Source organism: Oncorhynchus keta, chromosome 35 (assembly GCF_023373465.1).
Source record: "Oncorhynchus keta strain PuntledgeMale-10-30-2019 chromosome 35, Oket_V2, whole genome shotgun sequence".
In the NCBI taxonomy this organism is placed as follows: Eukaryota; Metazoa; Chordata; class Actinopteri; order Salmoniformes; family Salmonidae; genus Oncorhynchus; species Oncorhynchus keta.
In genome coordinates this window covers 3,044,206-3,071,551 of record NC_068455.1, presented here as the reverse complement: position 1 = coordinate 3,071,551, position 27,346 = coordinate 3,044,206, and the positions used below count along the sequence as shown (strand labels likewise).

The 27,346-nt window shown below is 46.4% G+C and overlaps 1 protein-coding gene and 2 long non-coding RNA genes across 30 annotated transcripts; 1 reads left to right on the top strand and 2 right to left on the bottom strand.

Moving 5' to 3' along the window:
* Positions 1-166: 166 nt before the first annotated feature.
* On the bottom strand, positions 167-27,270 carry mavs (mitochondrial antiviral signaling protein). Of its 18 annotated transcripts, none has more exons than XM_052495933.1 (6): positions 12,076-12,497; positions 8,904-9,081; positions 3,554-4,578; positions 1,215-3,382; positions 715-828; positions 167-524 (listed from the first exon to the last, which is right to left on the bottom strand). In XM_052495933.1, exons 1-4 carry the CDS (start codon positions 12,193-12,195, stop codon positions 2,123-2,125), a joined length of 2,583 nt encoding a protein of 860 aa, XP_052351893.1. In that variant the 5' UTR covers positions 12,196-12,497; the 3' UTR covers positions 167-524; positions 715-828; positions 1,215-2,122. The 18 variants fall into 18 exon arrangements, with proteins under 18 accessions (XP_052351893.1, XP_052351901.1, XP_052351889.1 ...); XM_052495929.1 differs by having other exon boundaries at positions 168-828; positions 1,215-1,594; positions 1,671-3,382; XM_052495940.1 differs by having other exon boundaries at positions 168-828; positions 3,554-3,705; positions 3,769-4,578.
* On the top strand, positions 10,401-11,669 carry LOC127915675 (uncharacterized). 10 transcript variants are annotated; one of them, XR_008091584.1, is made up of 5 exons: positions 10,401-10,485; positions 10,584-10,831; positions 10,930-11,078; positions 11,226-11,274; positions 11,522-11,669. It is a non-coding gene; the product is annotated as an uncharacterized LOC127915675 (long non-coding RNA). The 10 variants fall into 10 exon arrangements; XR_008091581.1 differs by having other exon boundaries at positions 11,473-11,620; XR_008091576.1 differs by having other exon boundaries at positions 10,930-10,979; positions 11,128-11,373; positions 11,473-11,608.
* Positions 10,414-11,537, bottom strand: LOC127915676 (uncharacterized). Of its 2 annotated transcripts, XR_008091586.1 has the most exons (4): positions 11,407-11,537; positions 11,259-11,357; positions 10,914-11,062; positions 10,414-10,518 (listed from the first exon to the last, which is right to left on the bottom strand). It is a non-coding gene; the product is annotated as an uncharacterized LOC127915676 (long non-coding RNA). The 2 variants fall into 2 exon arrangements; XR_008091588.1 differs by lacking the exon at positions 11,259-11,357.
* Positions 27,271-27,346: the final 76 nt, after the last annotated feature.

Below are 27,346 nucleotides of genomic sequence, written 5' to 3'. Positions count from 1 at the left end.
CAGGCCAACGTCGTGACGAAGTCTACATGAAAATGTCTAAGAAAGCAACACATTTGAAGTTTTGGAAAGTCAAAGTTGGTATCTTCAAGTGAACACATACAGTGCCTTGCGAAAGTATTCGGCCCCCTTGAACTTTGCGACCTTTTGCCACATTTCAGGCTTCAAACATAAAGATATAAAACTGTATTTTTTTTGTGAAGAATCAACAACAAGTGGGACACAATCATGAAGTGGAACGACATTTATTGGATATTTCAAACTTTTTTAACAAATCAAAAACTGAAAAATTGGGCGTGCAAAATTATTCAGCCCCTTTACTTTCAGTGCAGCAAACTCTCTCCAGAAGTTCAGTGAGGATCTCTGAATGATCCAATGTTGACCTAAATGACTAATGATGATAAATACAATCCACCTGTGTGTAATCAAGTCTCCGTATAAATGTAGAAGTAACTTACAAACATATGATGAATATAAAACATCTTACCTATGTTACCAACTAATTCTGATTATTCCACAACATACACCTGTTGTATTCAGCATTTCACTGTAAGGTCTACTACACCTGTTGTATTCAGCATTTCACTGTAAGGTCTACTACACCTGTTGTATTCAGCATTTCACTGTAAGGTCTACTACACCTGTTGTATTCAGCATTTCACTGTAAGGTCTACTACACCTGTTGTATTCAGCATTTCACTGTAAGGTCTACTACACCTGTTGTATTCAGCATTTCACTGTGAGGTCTACTACACCTGTTGTATTCAGCATTTCACTGTGAGGTCTACTACACCTGTTGTATTCAGCATTTCACTGTAAGGTCTACTACACCTGTTGTATTCAGCATTTCACTGTGAGGTCTACTACACCTGTTGTATTCAGCATTTCACTGTGAGGTCTACTACCTGTTGTATTCAGCATTTCACTGTAGGTCTACTACACCTGTTGTATTCAGCATTTCACTGTAAGGTCTACTACACCTGTTGTATTCAGCATTTCACTGTAAGGTCTACTACACCTGTTGTATTCAGCATTTCACTGTGAGGTCTACTACACCTGTTGTATTCAGCATTTCACTGCATTTCACTGTAAGGTCTACTACACCTGTTGTATTCAGCATTTCACTGTGAGGTCTACTACACCTGTTGTATTCAGCATTTCACTGTGAGGTCTACTACACCTGTTGTATTCAGCATTTCACTGTAGGTCTACTACACCTATTGTATTCAGCATTTCACTGTAAGGTCTACTACACCTGTTGTATTCAGCATTTCACTGTGAGGTCTACTACACCTGTTGTATTCAGCATTTCACTGTGAGGTCTACTACACCTGTTGTATTCAGCATTTCACTGTAAGGTCTACTACACCTGTTGTATTCAGCATTTCACTGTGAGGTCTACTACACCTGTTGTATTCAGCATTTCACTGTGAGGTCTACTACACCTGTTGTATTCAGCATTTCACTGTGAGGTCTACTACACCTGTTGTATTCAGCATTTCACTGTAAGGTCTACTACACCTGTTGCATTCAGCATTTCACTGTGGGGTCTACTACACCTGTTGTATTCAGCATTTCACTGTAAGGTCTACTACACCTGTTGTATTCAGCATTTCACTGTGAGGTCTACTACACCTGTTGCATTCAGCATTTCACTGTGGGGTCTACTACACCTGTTGTATTCAGCATTTCACTGTAAGGTCTACTACACCTGTTGTATTCAGCATTTCACTGTGAGGTCTACTACACCTGTTGTATTCAGTGCATGTGACAAATAAACTTTGATTTGATTTAGACTGTCGATCAAAGTCTTGGATAAGTGCTGCTATCGGTCACCTATAAATACTTAATTTCAGCACCTTCATTACTAACAACACAATAAAGCACTGGGCCAATAATGTCTTAAAATCTTGAACCACAATCTTCTCTTCTTTTCACAGCAGTTCAGCTATTTCTCCATTAATCTCTATTTGATTTGCACATCCTCTCTCCTCACCTTCTCAAATCTCATTGCAGAAGAAAATCAGAGGAGAGGGACCTCTCTTCCAATAAGGCTGATCAGGAGGCAAGGAGATGATAGTCTGTCTGTGATTCTAACTTCAGACATCCTTCTTTCCCAAAACCCTTAATTCTTCCTTCTCCAGGCTACGAACAGGACCGAGACACCCAGGACAGCAGCCCCCAGGAAGTGGTATCCCCCAGGAAGTGGTATCCCCCAGGAAGTGGTATCCCCCAGGAAGTGGTATCCCCCTCCTCTTCTGGCTCCCTCCCCCTCCTGTTTCTGCTTCAGCTCAGGGACAACGCTAGCCATCATGGCCTTGAGCATGACCTCTGCCTCCATGACCTCTGCCTCCATGACCTCTGCCTCCATGACCTCTGCCTCCATGACCTCTGCCTCCATGACCTCTGCCTCCACAGCCTCCGGGAGAGGACAGTTGTCATTGGCGATGGTGACAGAAGGAGAAGTGGCTGGAGGCGGAGGATCAGGATGTGTGGTTGAGGGGCTGGCGGCTTGGCCGTTAACGATCATAATCAGATCCCGAGAGTCGTCAGACTTACTAACTGCTTTCCCCAGAATGTCCTCAGCTCGGTCGTGCCGGTTCGGACCAGACGACAGGTCAAGTTCCGTAGATCCAGAGAGAGGTGTGATCCGCGATCGGCTGTTGTGGTTCTGAACTGGTGGGAGGGTTTCAGACACACCTGCATCCTTATTACCCAGCATGCTCTGTGTTTGGCCTTCCTGATTCTGGATGTACGCGTCCTCAGACACATGAATTACATTGATCAGCACCTCCTGGTACGTGTCCTCCTCAGGCTCGTTATGGGACACGTGCTCCTGACATGGCAGAGGCGTTACACTAGTCAGAGGGCCTGGAACACTAGACAAGTGGTCTGGGACCACAGTAGGACAGATCACAGCAGCAGGACAGGTCACAGGACAGGTCACAGGACAGGTCACAGGACAGGTCACAGGACAGGTCACAGCAGCAGGACAGGTCACAGGACGGGTCACAGGACAGGTCACAGGACAGGTCACAGCAGCAGGACAGGTCACAGGAGCAGGACAGGTCACAGGACAGGTCACAGCAGCAGGACAGGTCACAGGACAGGTCACAGGACAGGTCGCAGCAGCAGGACAGGTCCCAGCAGCAGGACTCGTCACAGCAGCCGGCTCTGGGTCCAACACTGACCGGCTATCCATCTGCAGAAGCCATGAGCCTCCTGAGTATGGCTGGTTCTCACTGAGGAGAACGTCAGGCTTGCTGAGCTCCCAGTTATCCTCATCCACGGAGGTATGCACTGGGGACGAGGCTGGTGTCGTGACCGGGGAGAAGTGATGGCTCTCGCTCTGAGGCGGCTCGGCGTGCTGGTCGTCTGCAGTCACCTGGAGGAGAGATAGCTTTAAGTTCCCGCTTCTCGTCAATGTTTTCAACTCTTCGCTGAAAATTCAAAAATGTAGATGTGGTCAACAGATTTCCTTTCATTAGTAAGATAAACTGAATTTAACTCTATCTAGTCAGTAAACATACAAAATCTAACAAGAAATACTATTCACCTGAGTTGCAGTTGGATCAGAGGCCTCTACTGGCCTCTGGTGGAAGGAGATCACTTTGGCTGTTGGTGGAGTGGCGTCCTGAACAGGACCTTTCTCAGGGGCCTGGACCGAGGCAGAGGCAGCAGCAGTGGGCGTGGCGTCCTGAACAGGACCTTTCTCAGGGGCCTGGACCGAGGCAGAGGCAGCAGTGGTGGGCGTGGCGTCCTGAACAGGACCTTTCTCAGGGGCCTGGACCGAGGCAGAGGCAGCAGCAGTGGGCGTGGCGTCCTGAACAGGACCTTTCTCAGGGGCCTGGACCGAGGCAGAGGCAGCAGCAGTGGGCGTGGCGTCCTGAACAGGACCTTTCTCAGGGGCCTGGACCGAGGCAGAGGCAGCAGTGGTGGGCGTGGCGTCCTGAACAGGACCTTTCTCAGGGGCCTGGACCGAGGCAGAGGCAGCAGCAGTGGGCGTGGCGTCCTGAACAGGACCTTTCTCAGGGGCCTGGACCGAGGCAGAGGCAGCAGCAGTGGGCGTGGCGTCCTGAACAGGACCTTTCTCAGGGGCCTGGACCGAGGCAGAGGCAGCAGCAGTGGGGGTGCATTCAGTCTGGGACAGGGCTGGGTTTAGGTCTGACACTGGCAAGGTGAGAGTGGTTTCAGACAGGACTATATGAGATGGGTTATCCTCCAGAGATCCCGTTGCTACAGGACCAGGCTGAGAGAAGGCAGCGTTATCAGAGTGAGAGAGTGGAGGCTGTGGTTCAGAGACCACTGTGGCAGGCAAAGGTGCTGCCTGGGTGGCTGTGACAGGTTTTACTGCTGCTTCCAGAGCCTGTGGAACTGGCTCTGGGGAGGCACCAGCGATGGGAGCCTCAGCAACTGAACTCGTGGGGACTACTGGCTGGCCACCATCCGCTGGACAGGCAGCAATCTCAGGGCTGAGTGACTCTGAAGGTGGTGCTGGGAGGACCATAGAAGATGTAGGGTCATCAGAGCTCTCTGAGATGGGCAGAGGTGGGCTGGTAGGAGGAGCAGCAGGAGAAGGATCTGGGGAAACAAAAGCAGATTAGACTTTAAAAAGGAAATGAGTTATAGTTAGTTATAGTTATTATTAGTTATAGTTATAGTTAGTTATAGTTATAGTTAGTTATAGTTATATGGTATATAAGAATAAGGCACATCAATAATATAATAATATATGCCATTTAGCAGACGCTTTTATCCAAAGCAACTTACAGTCATGTGTGCATACATTCTACGTATGGGTGGTCCCGGGAATCGAACCCACTACCCTGGCGTTACAAGCGCCATGCTCTACCAACTGAGCTACAGAAGGACCGGCATCAACATCCCCAACAGATGTACCCTCCATGTTCTGTCTAAGATTTATCGTAATGGTGAAACCTGCTGGAAAATGTCCTGAGATGAATCAAGTGGACCAGTCGTTTACAGCATTTAATCAATTCTATTATTTTAACTAGGCAAGTCAGTTTAAGAACACATTCTTATTTACAATGACGGCCTAGAAACAGTTGGGTAACTGCCTTGTTCAGGGGGCAGAACAATAGATGTTTACCTTGTCAGCTCAGGGATTCGATCTAGCAATCTTTCAGTTGCTCTAACCACTAGGCTACCTGCCACCCCTAATAAATTCTGGCTCTGGGGAGCATATAAAGCCCTGTATACACCACCCTTATAAAGCCCTTTATACACCACCCTTATAAAGCCCTTTATACATCACCCTTATAAAGCCCTTTATACACCACCCTTATAAAGCCCTTTATCCATCACCCTTATAAAGCCCTTTATCCATCACCCTTATAAAGCCCTTTATCCATCACCCTTATAAAGCCCTTTATCCATCACCCTTATAAAGCCCTTTATACATCACCCCTATAAAGCCCTTTATACATCACACTTATAAAGCCCTTCATCCATCACCAATATAAAGCCCTTTACACACCACCCTTATAAAGCCCTTTATCCATCACCCTTATAAAGCCCTTTATACATCACCCTTATGAAGCCCTTTATACACCACCCTGATAAAGCCCTTTATACACCACCCTTATAAAGCCCTTTATCCATCACCCTTATAAAGCCCTTTATCCATCACCCTTATAAAGCCCTTTATCCATCACCCTTATAAAGCCCTTTATACATCACCCCTATAAAGCCCTTTATACATCACACTTATAAAGCCCTTCATCCATCACCAATATAAAGCCCTTTACACACCACCCTTATAAAGCCCTTTATCCATCACCCTTATAAAGCCCTTTATACATCACCCTTATAAAGCCCTTTATACACCACCCTGATAAAGCCCTTTATACATCACCCTTATGAAGCCCTTTATACACCACCCTGATAAAGCCCTTTATACAACGCCCTGAAAAAGCCCTTTACACACCACCCTGATAAAGCCCTGTATACACCACCCTGATAAAGCCCTTTACACAATCCCTGATAAAGCCCTGTATACACCACCCTTATAAAGCCCTTTATACATCACCCCGATAAAGCCCTTTATACATCACCCTGATAAAGCCCTTTCTCCATCATCCTTATAAAGCCCTTTATACACCACCCTGATAAAGCCCTTTATACACAACCCTGATAAAGCCCTTTATACACAACCCTTATAAAGCCCTATATCCATCACCGATATAAAGCCCTTTATACATCATCCTGATAAAGCCCTTTATCCATCACCCTTATAAAGCCCTTTATACACCACCCTTATAAAGCCCTTTATACACCACCCTTATAAAGCCCTTTATACACCACCCTTATAAAGCCCTTTATACACCACCCTTATAAAGCCCTTTATACATCACCCTGATAAAGCCCTTTATACATCACCGATATAAAGCCTTTTATACACCACCCTTATAAAGCCCTGTATACAGCACCCTTATAAAGCCCTTTATACACCACCCTTATAAAGCCCTTTATACATCACCCTTATAAAGCCCTTTATACACCACCCTTATAAAGCCCTTTATCAATCACCCTTATAAAGCCCTTTATCCATCACCCTTATAAAGCCCTTTATCCATCACCCTTATAAAGCCCTTTATACATCACCCTTATAAAGCCCTTTATACACCACCCTTATAAAGCCCTTTATACACCACCCTGATAAAGCCCTTTATACACCACCCCGATAAAGCCCTTTATACATCACCCTTATGAAGCCCTTTATACACCACCCTGATAAAGCCCTTTATACAACGCCCTGAAAAAGCCCTTTACACACTACCCTGATAAAGCCCTGTATACACCACCCTGATAAAGCCCTGTATACACCACCCTTATAAAGCCCTTTATACATCACCCCGATAAAGCCCTTTATACATCACCCTGATAAAGCCCTTTCTCCATCATCCTTATAAATCCCTTTATACACCACCCTGATAAAGCCCTTTATACACAACCCTGATAAAGCCCTTTATACACAACCCTTATAAAGCCCTATATCCATCACCGATATAAAGCCCTTTATACATCATCCTGATAAAGCCCTTTATCCATCACCCTTATAAAGCCCTTTATACACCACCCTTATAAAGCCCTTTATACACCACCCTTATAAAGCCCTTTATACACCACCCTTATAAAGCCCTTTATACACCACCCTTATGAAGCCCTTTATACATCACCCTGATAAAGCCCTTTATACATCACCGATATAAAGCCCTTTATACACCACCCTTATAAAGCCCTTTATACACCACCCTTATAAAGCCCTTTATACACCACCCTGATAAAGCCCTTTATACACCACCGATATAAAGCCCTTTATACACCACCCTGATAAAGCCCTTTATACATCACCCTGATAAAGCCCTTTATACACCACCCTTATAAAGCCCTTTATACACCACCCTTATAAAGCCCTTTATATCAATGTTTTTCAAATATAAAGCCCTTTAAAACCCCAAAGACTGAGAAATGCTGAGAGGCAAAGGCCTGGAAAACTCCCTATACATCACCCTGATAAAGCCCTTTATACAGGAACCTTATAAAGCCCAAAAAATACACCACCCATAAAAAAAGCCCTTTATACACCACCGTCATATAAAGCCCTTTATACACCAAAGGTACTAGTGAAGCCCTGTTTTATCTCAACCCTATAAAGCCCTGTATACATCACCGATATAAAGCCCTTTATACACCACCTGATAAAGCCCTTTATCACAAAGATAAAGCCCTTTATACACCACCCTTATAAAGCCCTTTATCCATCAATGTTTTTCACAAAGTGCTGTACAGATACCCAGTTTAAAACCCCAAAGACTGAGAAATGCTGGTGCAGAGGCACAGTGGCCTGGAAAACCTCCCTAGAAAGGCAGGACCCTAGGAAGAAACCTAGAGAGGAACCGGGCTCAGAGAGGCCAACAAAAAAAGTACCAGACAGTACCAACAAAAAAAGTCATTTTCACCTCTCGTCATATCCACAATTTTGAACGGAGTCACAGACAAAGGTACTAGTGTCTAGTGATGTTTTATCACAAAGGTACTAGTGTCTAGTGATGTTTTATCACAAAGGTACTAGTGTCTAGTGATGTTTTATCACAAAGGTACTAATGTCTAGTGATGTTTTATCACAAAGGTACTAGTGTCTAGTGATGTTTTATCACAAAGGTACTAATGTCTAGTGATGTTTTATCACAAAGGTACTAGTGTCTAGTGATGTTTTATCACAGACAAAGGTACTAGTGTCTAGTGATGTTTTATCACAGACAAAGGTACTAGTGTCCAGTGATGTTTTATCACAGACAAAGGTACTAGTGTCTAGTGATGTTTTATCACAAAGGTACTAGTGTCTAGTGATGTTTTATCACAAAGGTACTAGTGTCCAGTGATGTTTTATCACAAAGGTACTAGTGTCTAGTGATGTTTTATCACAAAGGTACTAGTGTCTAGTGATGTTTTATCACAAAGGTACTAGTGTCTAGTGATGTTTTATCACAAAGGTACTAGTGTCTAGTGATGTTTTATCACAAAGGTACTAGTGTCTAGTGATGTTTTATCACAAAGGTACTAGTGTCTAGTGATGTTTTATCACAAAGGTACTAGTGTCTAGTGATGTTTTATCACAAAGGTACTAGTGTCTAGTGATGTTTTATCACAAAGGTACTAGTGTCCAGTGATGTTTTATCACAAAGGTACTAGTGTCTAGTGATGTTTTATCACAAAGGTACTAGTGTCTAGTGATGTTTTATCACAAAGGTACTAGTGTCTAGTGATGTTTTATCACAAAGGTACTAGTGTCCAGTGATGTTTCACTGTAAAGTCTGTTTTTTGTATTTGATTTTTACAACACACTTTAAAATAAAGTTTGATTTAATGTAATGGTGACTTACTGGTCTGGTTGTGCTTGGTCCACTCTGCCCTCAGTTCATCAGCCAGGTCCTGATGCTCCACCACCTCCAGAGCTGATATCAACTCTTCTGGCCAGTTCATTCTCTTCTGTACATAGTCCAGCAGGATCTGCATTGCAGCGGAGTTACCGACACAATTCCTCATGGCCTGGATCTCCTCCTATGAATATGAGGAATGAAAATATTTGAAAAACTAGAACTGCGCCACCGCATTGGTGCAGGGTTTTGCTTCCATTCAGCCACAAAAGCATTGGTGAGGTCGGGCACTGATGTTGGGCGGGAGGCCCGGGTATGGGCTTTTTTGTGGTCTTCCAAAAATCGGTATCTGCGTTGAAAAATCGTAATCGGTCGACCTCTAGTCCATACAGAAATGGTTTGTCGAGATCAATATGTAAGAACTTGACTGGCCTGCGGAGTGCCCTGACCTCAACCCCATCGAACTCCTTTGGGATGAATTGGAACGCCGACTGCGAACCGGGCCTAATCGCCCAACATCAGTGCCCGACCTCACCAATGCTTTTGTGGCTGAATGGAAGCAAAACCCTGCAGTAATGTTCCAAAATCTAGTGGAAAGCTGTTGTAGCAGTGAAGGGGGGACCAACTCCATATTAATCCCCATGATTTTGGAATCAGATATTGTCCACATACTTTTGGTCATGTAGTGTACCTGACTATACACAGCCATAACCAACCCTAACCCATACCTGACTATACACAGCCATAACCAACCCTAACCCATACCTGACTAGACACAGCCATAACCAACCCTAACCCATACCTGACTATGCACAGCCATAACCAACCCTAACCCATACCTGACTATACACAGCCATAACCAACCCTAACCCATACCTGACTAGACACAGCCATAACCAACCCTAACCCATACCTGACTACACAGCCACAGGGTTGGTTATGGCTGTGTATAGTCAGGTATGGGTTAGGTTGGCATGGCCTGTCTAGTCACAGCCATAACCAACCCTAACCCATACCTGACTAGACACAGCCATAACCAACCCTAACCCATACCTGACTAGACACAGCCATAACTAACCCTATCCCATACCTGACTAGACACAGCCATAACCAACCCATACCTGACTAGACACAGCCATAACCAACCCTAACCCATACCTGACTAGACACAGCCATAACTAACCCTAACCCATACCTGACTAGACACAGCCATAACCAACCCATACCTGACTAGACACAGCCATAACCAACCCTAACCCATACCTGACTACACAGCCATAACCAACCCTAACCCATACCTGACTAGACACAGCCATAACCAACCATTACCATGTATGTTATGTCTAAATGATTCCCTGATTAGAGGGGAATCACCCACCTGGTGTCCCAGGTCTAAATCAGTCCCTGATTAGAGGGGAATCACCCACCTGCTGTCCCAGGTCTAAATCAGTCCCTGATTAAAGGGGAATCACCCACCTGGTGTCCCAGGTCTAAATCAGTCCCTGATTAGAGGGGGATTCACCCACCTGGTGTCCCAGGTCTAAATCAGTCCCTGATTAGAGGGGGATTCACCCACCTGGTGTCCCAGGTCTAAATCAGTCCCTGATTAGAGGGGAATCACCTACCTGGTGTCCCAGGTCTAAATGATTCCCTGATTAGAGGGAAATCACCCACCTGGTGTCCCAGGTCTAAATCAGTCCCTGATTAGAGGGGGATTCACCCACCTGGTGTCCCAGGTCTAAATCAGTCCCTGATTAGAGGGGAATCACCCACCTGGTGTCCCAGGTCTAAATCAGTCCCTGATTAGAGGGGGATTCACCCACCTGGTGTCCCAGGTCTAAATCAGTCCCTGATTAGAGGGGGATTCACCCACCTGGTGTCCCAGGTCTAAATCAGTCCCTGATTAGAGGGGAATCACCCACCTGGTGTCCCAGGTCTAAATCGATCTCTGATTAGAGGGGAATCACCCACCTGGTGTCCCAAGTCTAAATCGGTCCCTGATTAGAGGGGAATCACCCACCTGGTGTCCCAGGTCTAAATCAGTCCCTGATTAGAGGGGGATTCACCCACCTGGTGTCCCAGGTCTAAATCAGTCCCTGATTAGAGGGGGATTCACCCACCTGGTGTCCCAGGTCTAAATCAGTCCCTGATTAGAGGGGAATCACCTACCTGGTGTCCCAGGTCTAAATGATTCCCTGATTAGAGGGAAATCACCCACCTGGTGTCCCAGGTCTAAATCAGTCCCTGATTAGAGGGGAATCACCCACCTGGTGTCCCAGGTCTAAATCAGTCCCTGATTAGAGGGGAATCACCCACCTGGTGTCCCAGGTCTAAATCAGTCCCTGATTAAAGGGGAATCACCCACCTGGTGTCCCAGGTCTAAATCAGTCCCTGATTAGAGGGGGATTCACCCACCTGGTGTCCCAGGTCTAAATCAGTCCCTGATTAGAGGGGAATCACCTACCTGGTGTCCCAGGTCTAAATGATTCCCTGATTAGAGGGGAATCACCCACCTGGTGTCCCAGGTCTAAATCAGTCCCTGATTAGAGGGGGATTCACCCACCTGGTGTCCCAGGTCTAAATCAGTCCCTGATTAGAGGGGAATCACCCACCTGGTGTCCCAGGTCTAAATCAGTCCCTGATTAGAGGGGAATCACCCACCTGGTGTCCCAGGTCTAAATCAGTCCCTGATTAGAGGGGAATCACCCACCTGGTGTCCCAGGTCTAAATCAGTCCCTGATTAGAGGGGAATCACCCACCTGGTGTCCCAGGTCTAAATCAGTCCCTGATTAGAGGGGAATCACCCACCTGGTGTCCCAGGTCTAAATCAGTCCCTGATTAGAGGGGAATCACCCACCTGGTGTCCCAGGTCTAAATCAGTCCCTGATTAGAGGGGAATCACCCACCTGGTGTCCCAGGTCTAAATCAGTCCCTGTTCTGTTATAATCTCCACCCGGCACAGCCAGAAGAGGACTGGCCACCCCTCATAGCCTGGTTCCTCTCTAGGTTTCTTCCTAGGTTTTGACCTTTCTTGGGAGTTTTTCCTAGCCACCGTGCTTCTTCACCTGCATTGCTTGCTGTTTGGGGTTTTAGGCTGGGTTTCTGTAGAGCACTTTGAGATATCAGCTGATGTACGAAGGGCTACATGAATAAATTTGATTTGATTTGAGCTACCCACCCTGTCAGACTGTGTAAGGCAGGGGAGGTTGGCCATGAGCTCTGTGGCTTTCACTCTTGTGACAAACTTCGGCATTCTGTTGCGCAGGTGCAAAGACATTTTATCACGTGTGAAAGACATCTCTGCGCTGTCGAGACAGTAGGAGAGAGAGCAGAGAAGAAATCGTCAACAAAAACGTACATATTTATTGACATTAGATTTGACAATATAAACGCAATTCAACAACACATGTGGATACAGTACATTTAAATGCATGACACTTAAAGCACTTAATTTCTCATTGTGGTTCTCTCAGTCCAAAAGGTTCCTTGACTACGACCCAGCAGTGTGTGATGCAGCTTTACATTAGCTGTAAATGTACCCGCTAAATCTACGTAGGATGTGGGTTGCATTGTGAAGCTGTATCCTTACCTGGTCTCTCAGATGATACGTGGATCTCAGACTGATCCGTTTGGTTAAATTAAGGAAATGAAAGAGGGGGAAAAATATATAGTATGTCAGATTATGCAAGAATCAAATGTCATTATCAGTAGTGGCAAAAAGAACCGCTGAACGTGGAAACAGAATCCAGGATAATCACTGCTGCGCTGTCTGAGAATCTCCCACTTCTATCGTTCAGGAAAAGGAAGTGAAAGATTAGTGAATAATGATGCAATGACCCAAATTAGCTTTAAAATGTCTGAGAGTTTAAGGGGATTTCCTGCTTTTTGAACGGGGCAATATTATAGAGTATAATACAATATTATAGAGTATTATACAATATTATAGAGTATTATACAATATTATAGAGTATTATACAGTATTATACAGAATTATAGAGTATTATACAATATTATAGAGTATAATACAATATTATAGAGTATTATACAATATTATAGAGTATTATACAGTATTATACAGAATTATAGAGTATTATACAATATTATAGAGTATAATACAATATTATAGAGTATAATACAATATTATAGAGTATTATACAATATTATAGAGTATTATACAGTATTATACAGAATTATAGAGTATTATACAATATTATAGAGTATTATACAGTATTATAGAGTATTATACAATATTATAGAGTATTATACAGCATTATAGAGTATAATGTCCTTCTGTGGCTCAGTTGGTAGAGCATGGCGCTTGTAACGCCAGGGTAGTGGGTTCGATTCCCGGGACCACCCATACGTAGAATGTATGCACACATGACTGTAAGTCGCTTTGGATAAAAGCGTCAGCTAAATGGCATATATTATTATTATTATTATTATAATACAATATTATAGAGTATTATACAGTATTATACAGAATTATAGAGTATTATACAATATTATAGAGTATTATACAGCATTATAGAGTATAATACAATATTATAGAGTATTATACAGTATTATACAGAATTATAGAGTATTATACAATATTATAGAGTATTATACAGCATTATAGAGTATAATACAATATTATAGAGTATTATACAGTATTATACAGAATTATAGAGTATTATACAATATTATAGAGTATTATACAGTATTATACAGAATTATAGAGTATTATACAATATTATAGAGTATTATACAGCATTATAGAGTATTATACAATATTATAGAGTATTATACAGTATTATACAGAATTATAGAGTATTATACAATATTATAGAGTATTATACAGTATTATACAGAATTATAGAGTATTATACAATATTATAGAGTATTATACAGCATTATAGAGTATTATACAATATTATAGAGTATAATACAATATTATAGAGTATTATACAGTATTATACAGAATTATAGAGTATTATACAATATTATAGAATATTATACAGCATTATAGAGTATTATACAATATTATAGAGTATAATACAATATTATAGAGTATTATACAGTATTATACAGAATTATAGAGTATTATACAATATTACAGAGTATTATACAGCATTATAGAGTATTATACAATATTATAGAGTATAATACAATATTATAGAGTATAATACAATATTATGGAGTATAATACAATATTATAGAGTATTATACAGAATTATACAGAATTAATTCTCTGTCAGGAGAAACAAAGACAGCTCTGTCAGGACAAACAAAGGCCTCTCTGTCAGGAGAAACAAAGGCCTCTCTGTCAGGAGAAACAAAGGCCTCTCTGTCAGGAGAAACAAAGGCCTCTGTCAGGAGAAACAAAGGCCTCTCTGTCAGGAGAAACAAAGGCCTCTGTCAGGAGAAACAAAGGCCTCTCTGTCAGGAGAAACAAAGGCCTCTCTGTCAGGAGAAACAAAGGCCTCTCTGTCAGGAGACACAAAGGCCTCTCTGTCAGGAGACACAAAGGCCTCTCTGTCAGGAGAAACAAAGGCCTCTCTGTCAGGAGAAACAAAGGCCTCTCTGTCAGGAGAAACAAAGGCCTCTCTGTCAGGAGACACAAAGGCCTCTCTGTCAGGAGAAACAAAGGCCTCTCTGTCAGGAGAAACAAAGGCCTCTCTGTCAGGAGAAACAAAGGCCTCTCTGCCAGGAGAAACAAAGGCCTCTCTGTCAGGAGAAACAAAGGCCTCTCTGTCAGGAGAAACAAAGGCCTCTCTGTCAGGAGAAACAAAGGCCTCTCTGTCAGGAGAAACAAAGGCCTCTCTGTCAGGAGAAACAAAGGCCTCTCTGCCAGGAGAAACAAAGGCCTCTCTGTCAGGAGAAACAAAGGCCTCTCTGTCAGGAGAAACAAAGGCCTCTCTGTCAGGAGAAACAAAGGCCTCTCTGTCAGGAGAAACAAAGGCCTCTCTGTCAGGAGAAACAAAGGCCTCTCTGTCAGGAGAAACAAAGGCCTCTCTGTCAGGAGAAACAAAGGCCTCTGTGTCAGGAGAAACAAAGGCCTCTCTGTCAGGAGAAACAAAGGCCTCTCTGTCAGGAGAAACAAAGGCCTCTCTGTCAGGAGAAACAAAGGCCTCTCTGTCAGGAGAAACAAAGGCCTCTCTGTCAGGAGAAACAAAGGCAGAGCTCTGTCAGGAGACACAAAGGCCTCTCTGTCAGGAGACACAAAGACCTCTCTGTCAGGAGAAACAAAGACCTCTCTGTCAGGAGAAACAAAGGCCTCTCTGCCAGGAGACACAAAGGCCTCTCTGCCAGGAGACACAAAGACCTCTCTGCCAGGAGAAACAAAGGCCTCTCTGTCAGGAGAAACAAAGACAGAGCTCTGTCAGGAGAAACAAAGGCCTCTCTGTCAGGAGAAACAAAGGCCTCTCTGCCAGGAGACACAAAGACAGAGCTCTGTCAGGAGAAACAAAGGCCTCTCTGTCAGGAGAAACAAAGGCCTCTCTGTCAGGAGAAACAAAGGCCTCTCTGCCAGGAGAAACAAAGGCCTCTCTGCCAGGAGAAACAAAGGCCTCTCTGCCAGGAGACACAAAGGCCTCTCTGCCAGGAGACACAAAGACCTCTCTGCCAGGAGAAACAAAGGCCTCTCTGTCAGGAGACACAAAGGCCTCTCTGTCAGGAGACACAAAGGCCTCTCTGCCAGGAGACACAAAGACCTCTCTGTCAGGAGAAACAAAGGCCTCTCTGTCAGGAGAAACAAAGGCCTCTCTGTTAGGAGAAACAAAGGCCTCTCTGTCAGGAGAAACAAAGGTCTCTCTGTCAGGAGAAACAAAGGCCTCTCTGTCAGGAGACACAAAGACCTCTCTGTCAGGAGAAACAAAGGCCTCTCTGTCAGGAGACACAAAGGCCTCTCTGTCAGGAGAAACAAAGGCCTCTCTGTTAGGAGAAACAAAGGCCTCTCTGTTAGGAGAAACAAAGGCCTCTCTGTTAGGAGAAACAAAGGCCTCTCTGTTAGGAGAAACAAAGGCCTCTCTGTCAGGAGAAACAAAGGTCTCTCTGTCAGGAGACACAAAGGCCTCTCTGTCAGGAGACACAAAGGCCTCTCTGTCAGGAGACACAAAGGCCTCTCTGTCAGAGACACAAAGGCCTCTCTGTCAGGAGAAACAAAGGCCTCTCTGTCAGGAGACACAAAGGCCTCTCTGTCAGGAGAAACAAAGGCCTCTCTGTCAGGAGACACAAAGGCCTCTCTGCCAGGAGACACAAAGGCCTCTCTGCCAGGAGACACAAAGACCTCTCTGTCAGGAGAAACAAAGGCCTCTCTGCCAGGAGACACAAAGGCCTCTCTGCCAGGAGACACAAAGACAGAGCTCTGTCAGGAGAAACAAAGGCCTCTCTGTCAGGAGAAACAAAGGCCTCTCTGTCAGGAGAAACAAAGGCCTCTCTGTCAGGAGACACAAAGGCCTCTCTGTCAGGAGAAACAAAGGCCTCTCTGTCAGGAGAAACAAAGGCCTCTCTGTCAGGAGAAACAAAGGCCTCTCTGTCAGGAGAAACAAAGGCCTCTCTGTCAGGAGAAACAAAGGCCTCTCTGTCAGGAGAAACAAAGGCCTCTCTGTCAGGAGACACAAAGGCCTCTCTGTCAGGAGACACAAAGGCCTCTCTGTCAGGAGACACAAAGGCCTCTCTGCCAGGAGACACAAAGACAGAGCTCTGTCAGGAGAAACAAAGGCCTCTCTGTCAGGAGAAACAAAGGCAGAGCTCTGTCAGGAGACACAAAGGCCTCTCTGTCAGGAGACACAAAGACCTCTCTGCCAGGAGAAACAAAGGCCTCTCTGTCAGGAGACACAAAGGCCTCTCTGCCAGGAGACACAAAGGCCTCTCTGCCAGGAGACACAAAGACCTCTCTGCCAGGAGAAACAAAGGCCTCTCTGTCAGGAGAAACAAAGACAGAGCTCTGTCAGGAGAAACAACGGCCTCTCTGTCAGGAGAAACAAAGGCCTCTCTGCCAGGAGACACAAAGACAGAGCTCTGTCAGGAGAAACAAAGGCCTCTCTGTCAGGAGAAACAAAGGCCTCTGTCAGGAGAAACAAAGGCCTCTCTGCCAGGAGAAACAAAGGCCTCTCTGCCAGGAGAAACAAAGGCCTCTCTGTTAGGAGAAACAAAGGCCTCTGTCAGGAGAAACAAAGACCTCTCTGTCAGGAGAAACAAAGGCCTCTCTGTCAGGAGAAACAAAGGCCTCTGTCAAGAGAAACAAAGACCTCTCTGTTAGGAGAAACAAAGGCCTCTCTGTCAGGAGAAACAAAGACCTCTCTGTTAGGAGAAACAAAGGCCTCTCTGTCAGGAGAAACAAAGACCTCTCTGTCAGGAGAAACAAAGACCTCTCTGTCAGGTGAAACAAAGGCCTCTCTGTCAGGTGAAACAAAGGCCTCTCTGTCAGGAGACACAAAGGCCTCTCTGTCAGGAGAAACAAAGGCCTCTCTGTCAGGAGAAACAAAGGCCTCTGTCAAGAGAAACAAAGGCCTCTCTGTCAGGAGAAACAAAGACCTCTCTGTCAGGAGAAACAAAGGCCTCTCTGTCAGGAGAAACAAAGGCCTCTGTCAAGAGAAACAAAGACCTCTGTCAGGTGAAACAAAGGCCTCTCTGTCAGGAGACACAAAGGCCTCTCTGCCAGGAGACACAAAGGCCTCTCTGTCAGGAGAAACAAAGGCCTCTGTCAGGAGAAACAAAGGCCTCTGTCAAGAGAAACAAAGGCCTCTCTGTCAGGAGACACAAAGGCCTTCTGTCAGGAGACACAAAGGCCTCTCTGTCAGGAGAAACAAAGACCTCTCTGTCAGGACAAACAAAGGCCTCTCTGTCAGGAGAAACAAAGGCCTCTCTGTCAGGAGACACAAAGGCCTCTCTGTCAGGAGAAACAAAGGCCTCTCTGTCAGGAGAAACAAAGGCCTCTCTGTCAGGACAAACAAAGGCCTCTCTGTCAGGAGAAACAAAGACCTCTCTGTCAGGTGAAACAAAGGCCTCTGTCAAGAGAAACAAAGGCCTCTCTGTCAGGAGAAACAAAGGCCTCTCTGTCAAGAGAAACAAAGACCTCTCTGTCAGGAGAAACAAAGGCCTCTCTGTCAGGAGAAACAAAGGCCTCTCTGTCAGGAGACACAAAGGCCTCTCTGTCAGGACAAACAAAGGCCTCTCTGTCAGGAGAAACAAAGACCTCTGTCAGGTGAAACAAAGGCCTCTGTCAAGAGAAACAAAGGCCTCTCTGTCAGGAGAAACAAAGGCCTCTCTGTCAGGACAAACAAAGGCCTCTCTGTCAGGAGAAACAAAGGCCTCTCTGTCAGGACAAACAAAGGCCTCTCTGTCAGGTGAAACAAAGGCCTCTGTCAAGAGAAACAAAGGCCTCTCTGTCAGGAGAAACAAAGGCCTCTCTGTCAGGAGAAACAAAGGCCTCTCTGTCAGGAGAAACAAAGGCCTCTCTGTCAGGTGAAACAAAGGCCTCTGTCAAGAGAAACAAAGACCTCTCTGTCAGGTGAAACAAAGGCCTCTCTGTCAGGAGACACAAAGGCCTCTCTGTCAGGAGAAACAAAGGCCTCTCTGTCAGGAGAAACAAAGGCCTCTGTCAAGAGAAACAAAGGCCTCTCTGTCAGGAGACACAAAGGCCTCTCTGTCAGGAGAAACAAAGGCCTCTCTGTCAGGAGAAACAAAGGCCTCTCTGTCAGGAGACACAAAGGCCTCTCTGTCAGGACAAACAAAGGCCTCTCTGTCAGGAGAAACAAAGACCTCTCTGTCAGGTGAAACAAAGGCCTCTGTCAAGAGAAACAAAGGCCTCTCTGTCAGGAGAAACAAAGGCCTCTCTGTCAGGAGAAACAAAGGCCTCTCTGTCAGGAGACACAAAGGCCTCTCTGTCAGGAGAAACAAAGGCCTCTCTGTCAGGAGAAACAAAGGCCTCTCTGTCAGGAGACACAAAGGCCTCTCTGTCAGGACAAACAAAGGCCTCTCTGTCAGGAGAAACAAAGACCTCTGTCAGGAGACACAAAGGCCTCTCTGTCAAGAGAAACAAAGACCTCTGTCAGGTGAAACAAAGGCCTCTCTGTCAGGAGACACAAAGGCTCTCTGTCAGGAGAAACAAAGGCCTCTCTGTCAGGAGAAACAAAGGCCTCTGTCAAGAGAAACAAAGGCCTCTCTGTCAGGAGACACAAAGGCCTCTCTGTCAGGAGAAACAAAGGCCTCTCTGTCAGGAGAAACAAAGGCCTCTCTGTCAGGTGAAACAAAGGCCTCTCTGTCAGGAGACACAAAGGCCTCTCTGTCAGGAGAAACAAAGGCCTCTCTGTCAGGAGAAACAAAGGCCTCTGTCAAGAGAAACAAAGGCCTCTCTGTCAGGAGACACAAAGGCCTCTCTGTCAGGAGAAACAAAGGCCTCTCTGTCAGGAGAAACAAAGGCCTCTCTGTCAGGAGAAACAAAGGCCTCTCTGTCAGGAGAAACAAAGGCCTCTGTCAAGAGAAACAAAGGCCTCTGTCAGGAGACACAAAGGCCTCTCTGTCAGGAGAAACAAAGGCCTCTCTGTCAGGAGAAACAAAGGCCTCTCTGTCAGGTGAAACAAAGGCCTCTCTGTCAGGAGAAACAAAGGCCTCTCTGTCAGGAGAAACAAAGGCCTCTCTGTCAGGTGAAACAAAGGCCTCTCTGTCAGGAGAAACAAAGGCCTCTCTGTCAGGAGAAACAAAGACCTCTCTGTCAGGAGACACAAAGGCCTCTCTGTCAGGAGAAACAAAGACCTCTCTGTCAGGAGACACAAAGGCCTCTCTGTCAGGAGACACAAAGGCCTCTCTGTCAGGAGAAACAAAGACCTCTCTGTCAGGAGAAACAAAGGTCTCTTTGTCAGGAGAAACAAAGGCCTCTCTGTCAGGAGAAACAAAGGCCTCTCTGTCAGGAGAAACAAAGGCCTCTCTGTCAGGAGAAACAAAGGCCTCTCTGTCAGGAGAAAAAAGGCCTCTCTGTCAGGACAAACAAAGGCCTCTCTGTCAGGAGAAACAAAGGCCTCTCTGTCAGGAGAAACAAAGGCCTCTCTGTCAGGAGACACAAAGGCCTCTCTGTCAGGAGACACAAAGGCCTCTCTGTCAGGAGAAACAAAGGCCTCTCTGTCAGGAGACACAAAGGCCTCTCTGCCAGGAGACACAAAGGCCTCTCTGCCAGGAGACACAAAGACCTCTCTGTCAGGAGAAACAAAGGCCTCTCTGCCAGGAGACACAAAGGCCTCTCTGCCAGGAGACACAAAGACAGAGCTCTGTCAGGAGAAACAAAGGCCTCTCTGTCAGGAGAAACAAAGGCCTCTCTGTCAGGAGAAACAAAGGCCTCTCTGTCAGGAGAAACAAAGGCCTCTCTGTCAGGAGACACAAAGGCCTCTCTGTCAGGAGAAACAAAGGCCTCTCTGTCAGGAGAAACAAAGGCCTCTCTGTCAGGAGAAACAAAGGCCTCTCTGTCAGGAGAAACAAAGGCCTCTCTGTCAGGAGAAACAAAGGCCTCTCTGTCAGGAGAAACAAAGGCCTCTCTGTCAGGAGAAACAAAGGCCTCTCTGTCAGGAGAAACAAAGGCCTCTCTGTCAGGAGAAACAAAGGCCTCTCTGTCAGGAGACACAAAGGCCTCTCTGCCAGGAGACACAAAGACAGAGCTCTGTCAGGAGAAACAAAGGCCTCTCTGTCAGGAGAAACAAAGGCAGAGCTCTGTCAGGAGACACAAAGGCCTCTCTGTCAGGAGACACAAAGACCTCTCTGCCAGGAGAAACAAAGGCCTCTCTGTCAGGAGACACAAAGGCCTCTCTGCCAGGAGACACAAAGGCCTCTCTGCCAGGAGACACAAAGACCTCTCTGCCAGGAGAAACAAAGGCCTCTCTGTCAGGAGAAACAAAGACAGAGCTCTGTCAGGAGAAACAACGGCCTCTCTGTCAGGAGAAACAAAGGCCTCTCTGCCAGGAGACACAAAGACAGAGCTCTGTCAGGAGAAACAAAGGCCTCTCTGTCAGGAGAAACAAAGGCCTCTCTGTCAGGAGAAACAAAGGCCTCTCTGCCAGGAGAAACAAAGGCCTCTCTGCCAGAGAAACAAAGGCCTCTCTGTTAGAGAAACAAAGGCCTCTCTGTCAGGAGAAACAAAGACCTCTCTGTCAGGAGAAACAAAGGCCTCTCTGTCAGGAGAAACAAAGGCCTCTGTCAAGAGAAACAAAGGCCTCTCTGTCAGGTGAAACAAAGGCCTCTCTGTCAGGTGAAACAAAGGCCTCTCTGTCAGGAGACACAAAGGCCTCTCTGTCAGGAGAAACAAAGGCCTCTCTGTCAGGAGAAACAAAGGCCTCTGTCAAGAGAAACAAAGGCCTCTCTGTCAGGAGAAACAAAGACCTCTCTGTCAGGAGAAACAAAGGCCTCTCTGTCAGGAGAAACAAAGGCCTCTGTCAAGAGAAACAAAGGCCTCTCTGTCAAGAGAAACAAAGACCTCTCTGTCAGGAGAAACAAAGACCTCTCTGTCAGGAGAAACAAAGGCCTCTCTGTCAGGAGAAACAAAGGCCTCTCTGTCAGGAGAAACAAAGGCCTCTGTCAAGAGAAACAAAGGCCTCTCTGTCAAGAGAAACAAAGGCCTCTCTGTCAGAGAAACAAAGACCTCTCTGTCAGGACAAACAAAGGCCTCTCTGTCAGGAGAAACAAAGGCCTCTCTGTCAGGAGACACAAAGGCCTCTCTGTCAGGAGAAACAAAGGCCTCTCTGTCAGGAGAAACAAAGGCCTCTCTGTCAGGAGAAACAAAGGCCTCTCTGTCAGGAGAAACAAAGGCCTCTCTGTCAGGTGAAACAAAGGCCTCTGTCAAGAGAAACAAAGGCCTCTCTGTCAGGTGAAACAAAGGCCTCTCTGTCAGGAGACACAAAGGCCTCTCTGTCAGGAGAAACAAAGGCCTCTCTGTCAGGTGAAACAAAGGCCTCTGTCAAGAGAAACAAAGGCCTCTCTGTCAGGTGAAACAAAGGCCTCTCTGTCAGGAGACACAAAGGCCTCTCTGTCAGGAGAAACAAAGGCCTCTGTCAGGAGAAACAAAGGCCTCTCTGTCAGGAGAAACAAAGGCCTCTCTGTCAGGAGAAACAAAGGCCTCTCTGTCAGGAGAAACAAAGGCCTCTGTCAAGAGAAACAAAGGCCTCTCTGTCAAGAGAAACAAAGGCCTCTCTGTCAGGAGAAACAAAGACCTCTCTGTCAGGACAAACAAAGGCCTCTCTGTCAGGAGAAACAAAGGCCTCTCTGTCAGGAGACACAAAGGCCTCTCTGTCAGGAGAAACAAAGGCCTCTCTGTCAGGAGAAACAAAGGCCTCTCTGTCAGGAGAAACAAAGGCCTCTCTGTCAGGAGAAACAAAGGCCTCTCTGTCAGGAGAAACAAAGGCCTCTCTGTCAGGAGAAACAAAGACCTCTCTGTCAGGAGAAACAAAGGCCTCTCTGTCAGGAGAAACAAAGGCCTCTGTCAAGAGAAACAAAGGCCTCTCTGTCAAGAGAAACAAAGGCTTCTCTGTCAGGAGAAACAAAGACCTCTCTGTCAGGACAAACAAAGGCCTCTGTCAGGAGAAACAAAGGCCTCTCTGTCAGGAGACACAAAGGCCTCTCTGTCAGGAGAAACAAAGGCCTCTCTGTCAGGAGAAACAAAGGCCTCTCTGTCAGGAGAAACAAAGGCCTCTCTGTCAGGAGAAACAAAGGCCTCTCTGTCAGGTGAAACAAAGGCCTCTGTCAAGAGAAACAAAGGCCTCTCTGTCAGGTGAAACAAAGGCCTCTCTGTCAGGAGACACAAAGGCCTCTCTGTCAGGAGAAACAAAGGCCTCTCTGTCAGGTGAAACAAAGGCCTCTGTCAAGAGAAACAAAGGCCTCTCTGTCAGGTGAAACAAAGGCCTCTCTGTCAGGAGACACAAAGGCCTCTGTCAGGAGAAACAAAGGCCTCTCTGTCAGGAGAAACAAAGGCCTCTCTGTCAGGAGAAACAAAGGCCTCTCTGTCAGGAGAAACAAAGGCCTCTGTCAAGAGAAACAAAGGCCTCTCTGTCAGGAGACACAAAGGCCTCTCTGTCAGGAGAAACAAAGGCCTCTCTGTCAGGAGAAACAAAGGCCTCTCTGTCAGGTGAAACAAAGGCCTCTCTGTCAGGAGAAACAAAGGCCTCTCTGTCAGGAGAAACAAAGACCTCTCTGTCAGGAGACACAAAGGCCTCTCTGTCAGGAGAAACAAAGACCTCTCTGTCAGGAGACACAAAGGCCTCTCTGTCAGGAGACACAAAGGCCTCTCTGTCAGGAGAAACAAAGACCTCTCTGTCAGGAGAAACAAAGGCCTCTCTGTCAGGAGACACAAAGGCCTCTGTCAGGACAAACAAAGGCCTCTCTGTCAGGAGAAACAAAGGCCTCTCTGTCAGGAGAAACAAAGGCCTCTCTGTCAGGAGAAAAAAGGCCTCTGTCAGGACAAACAAAGGCCTCTCTGTCAGAGAAACAAAGGCCTCTCTGTCAGGAGAAACAAAAAGGCCTCTCTGTCAGGAGACACAAAGGCCTCTCTGTCAGGAGAAACAAAGGCCTCTCTGTCAGGAGACACAAAGGCCTCTCTGTCAGGAGAAACAAAGACCTCTCTGTCAGGAGAAACAAAGGCCTCTCTGTCAGGAGACACAAAGGCCTCTCTGTCAGGACAAACAAAGGCCTCTCTGTCAGGAGAAACAAAGGCCTCTCTGTCAGGAGAAACAAAGGCCTCTCTGTCAGGAGAAAAAAGGCCTCTCTGTCAGGACAAACAAAGGCCTCTCTGTCAGGAGAAACAAAGGCCTCTCTGTCAGGAGACACAAAGGCCTCTCTGTCAGGAGAAACAAAGGCCTCTCTGTCAGGACAAACAAAGGCCTCTCTGTCAGAGACACAAAGGCCTCTCTGTCAGGAGAAACAAAGGCCTCTCTGTCAGGAGAAACAAAGGCCTCTCTGTCAGGACAAACAAAGGCCTCTCTGTCAGGAGAAACAAAGGCCTCTCTGTCAGGAGAAACAAAGGCCTCTCTGTCAGGAGAAACAAAGGCCTCTCTGTCAGGAGAAACAAAGGCCTCTCTGTCAGGAGAAACAAAGGCCTCTCTGTCAGGAGACACAAAGGCCTCTCTGTCAGGACAAACAAAGGCCTCTCTGTCAGGAGAAACAAAGGTCTCTTGTCAGGAGTAACAAAGGCCTCTCTGTCAGGAGAAACAAAGGCCTCTGTCAGGAGAAACAAAGGCCTCTCTGTTAGGAGAAACAAAGGCCTCTCTGTCAGGAGAAACAAAGGCCTCTCTGTCAGGAGAAACAAAGGCCTCTCTGTCAGGAGAAACAAAGGCAGTCATTATGCCAAGTTCCTCGGCGTACACATCACGGACAAACTCAATTGGTCCACCCACACAGACAGCGTTGTGAAGGAGGCGCAGTGGGCGCCTCTTCAACCTCAGGAGGCTGAAGAAATTTGTCTGGTCATCAAAAACACTCACAAACTTCTACAGATGCACAATCGAGAGCATCCTGTCGGGCTGTATCACCGCCTGGTACGGCAACTGCTCCGCCCACAACCGTAAGGCTCTCCAGAGGGTAGTGAGGTCTGCACAACGCATCACCGGGCAAAACTACCTGCCCTCCAGGACACCTACACCACCCGATGTCACAGGAAGGCCATAAAGATCATCAAGGACAACAACCACCCGAGCCACTGCCTGTTCACCCCGCTATCATCCAGAAGGCGAGGTCAGTACAGGTGCATCAAAGCCGGGACCGAGAGACTGAAAAACAGCTTCTATCTCAAGGCCATCAGACTGTTAAACAGCCACCACTAACATTGAGTAGGGGGCAGGTAGCCTAGTGGTTAGAGTGTAGGGGGGCAGGTAGCCTAGTGGTTAGAGTGTAGAGGTGGCAGGTAGCCTAGTGGTTAGAGTGTAGAGGAGGTAGGGTAGCCTAGTGGTTAGAGTGTAGAGGTGGCAGGGTAGCCTAGTGGTTAGAGTGTAGGGGAGGTAGGGTAGCCTAGTGGTTAGAGTGTAGGGGAGGTAGGGTAGTCTAGTGGTTAGAGTGTAGGGGAGGCAGGTAGCCTAGTGGTTAGAGTGTAAAGGAGGCAGGTAGTCTAGTGGTTAGAGTGTAGAGGATAATAATAATAATAATAATATATGCCATTTAGCAGACGCTTTTATCCAAAGCGACTTACAGTCATGTGTGCATACATTCTACGTATGGGTGGTCCCGGGAATCGAACCCACTATCCTGGCGTTACCAGCGCCATGCTCTACCAACTGTGCTACAGAAGGACCAGGTAGCCTAGTGGTTAGAGTGTAGAGTTGGCAGGTAGCCTAGTGGTTAGAGTGTAGAGGGGGCAGATAGTCTAGTGGTTAGAGTGTAGAGGTGGCAGGTATCCTAGTGGTTAGAGTGTAGAGTTGGCAGGTAGCCTAGTGGTTAGAGTGTAAAGGAGGCAGGTAGCCTAGTGGTTAGAGTGTAGAGGAGGCAGGTAGCCTAGTGGTTAGAGTGTAGAGGAGGCAGGTAGCCTAGTGGTTAGAGTGTAGGGGAGGCAGGTAGTCTAGTGGTTAGAGTGTAGAGGGGGCAGATAGTCTAGTGGTTAGAGTGTAAAGGAGGCAGGTAGCCTCGTGGTTAGAGTGTAGGGGAGGCAGGTAGCCTAGTGGTTAGAGTGTAGAGGAGGCAGGTAGCCTCGTGGTTAGAGTGTAGGGGAGGCAGGTAGCCTAGTGGTTAGAGTGTAGGGGAGGCAGGTAGTCTAGTGGTTAGAGTGTAGAGGAGGCAGGTAGTCTAGTGGTTAGAGTGTAGAGGAGGCAGGTAGCCTAGTGGTTAGAGTGTAGAGGAGGCAGGTAGTCTAGTGGTTAGAGTGTAGAGGAGGCAGGTAGCCTAGTGGTTAGAGTGTAGAGGAGGCAGGTAGCCTAGTGGTTAGAGTGTAGAGGAGGCAGGTAGCCTAGTGGTTAGAGTGTAGAGGAGGCAGGTAGCCTAGTGGTTAGAGTGTAGAGGAGGCAGGTAGCCTAGTGGTTAGAGTGTAGAGGAGGCAGGTAGCCTAGTGGTTAGAGTGTAGAGGAGGCAGGTAGCCTAGTGGTTAGAGTGTAGAGGAGGCAGGTAGTCTAGTGGTTAGAGTGTAGAGGAGGCAGGGTAGCCTAGTGGTTAGAGTGTAGAGGAGGCAGGTAGCCTAGTGGTTAGAGTGTAGAGGAGGCAGGTAGCCTAGTGGTTAGAGTGTAGAGGAGGCAGGTAGTCTAGTGGTTAGAGTGTAGAGGAGGCAGGTAGCCTAGTGGTTAGAGTGTAGAGGAGGCAGGTAGTCTAGTGGTTAGAGTGTAGAGGAGGCAGGTAGTCTAGTGGTTAGAGTGTAGGGAGGCAGGTCGTCTAGTGGTTAGAGTGTAGAGGAGGCAGGTAGACTAGTGGTTAGAGTGTAGAGGAGGCAGGTAGTCTAGTGGTTAGAGTGTAGAGGAGGCAGGTAGTCTAGTGGTTAGAGCATTGGACCTGAATGGTTGCGAGATCGAATCCCTGAGCTGACACGGTAAAAATCTGTCGTCCTGCCCCCTGAACAAGCCAGTTAATTTAGATATCTTCTCTACTGTTCCTAGGCCGGCATTGAAAATAATAATTTGTTCTTAATTAACTGACTTGCATAGTTACATAAAGGTAACAGTCAGAGAGAGATAATTCATTGCAGCCTAAATGGTGTGAAACATTTTCAATATATCCCTGACTAAATAATAACCATAGATTTGAAGGATAATAAATCAGTCCACGTTCACAGTGAGTTCGTTGAATAGACCAGAGATGGGCCGACCGTTTAATGTTGTCTGTTGCTGTATTGGATGTTGTTATTTCGTTTTTTTGTCAGTAGCACTTTTGTTAACTGTGGAGCTGAAGAAAATGAATAAGTAACTGCATTTTATAACAGACGTGAAGTCCGGAAGTGCCTTAAGATATGCACTTCAGAAGATAAGATATAAAAAATAATAATAATAATAATAATAAACGTAAACAAAGCCTAAATTCAGATGGGGTAGATTTCCCGGCAACAATGTATACTTTAGAGGTAATAATGTATTTGGCAGAATTGTCATGAAACAGTAAGGAGCAGGTCGCGAACTCTCAACCTTCTGTCCCGAAGTCGACTGTGCCCCAAAAGCATCGAGTCGATATCCTCCGCTAAAAATAAACCCAGGGTCGTTACAGTATGTATCCCAGTGACTGACTACTGTGGCGTTCTTTTCTCTGTAATTCTTTCCTCGTTCAGCTTTCTGACCAAATACAGGAAATACCGTGTCGACAATTGCACTCCATTCAACGATGGAGAAATGTAAAAAAAACAATGCTGGATATTGTGACAGTGAGAAATATGCAACTGTCTTACCTTTCGGTGGCAGAAGTTCGGCATCGGCGAATAGTTATTCTACTTCGGTGGGGTCTATCGGCGGTTGGCCAACGTTATGTTGCATGACCGCCACCTAGTGTACTGGAGTGTGGGCCAGAGACATGGAGGAACGACATCCGAC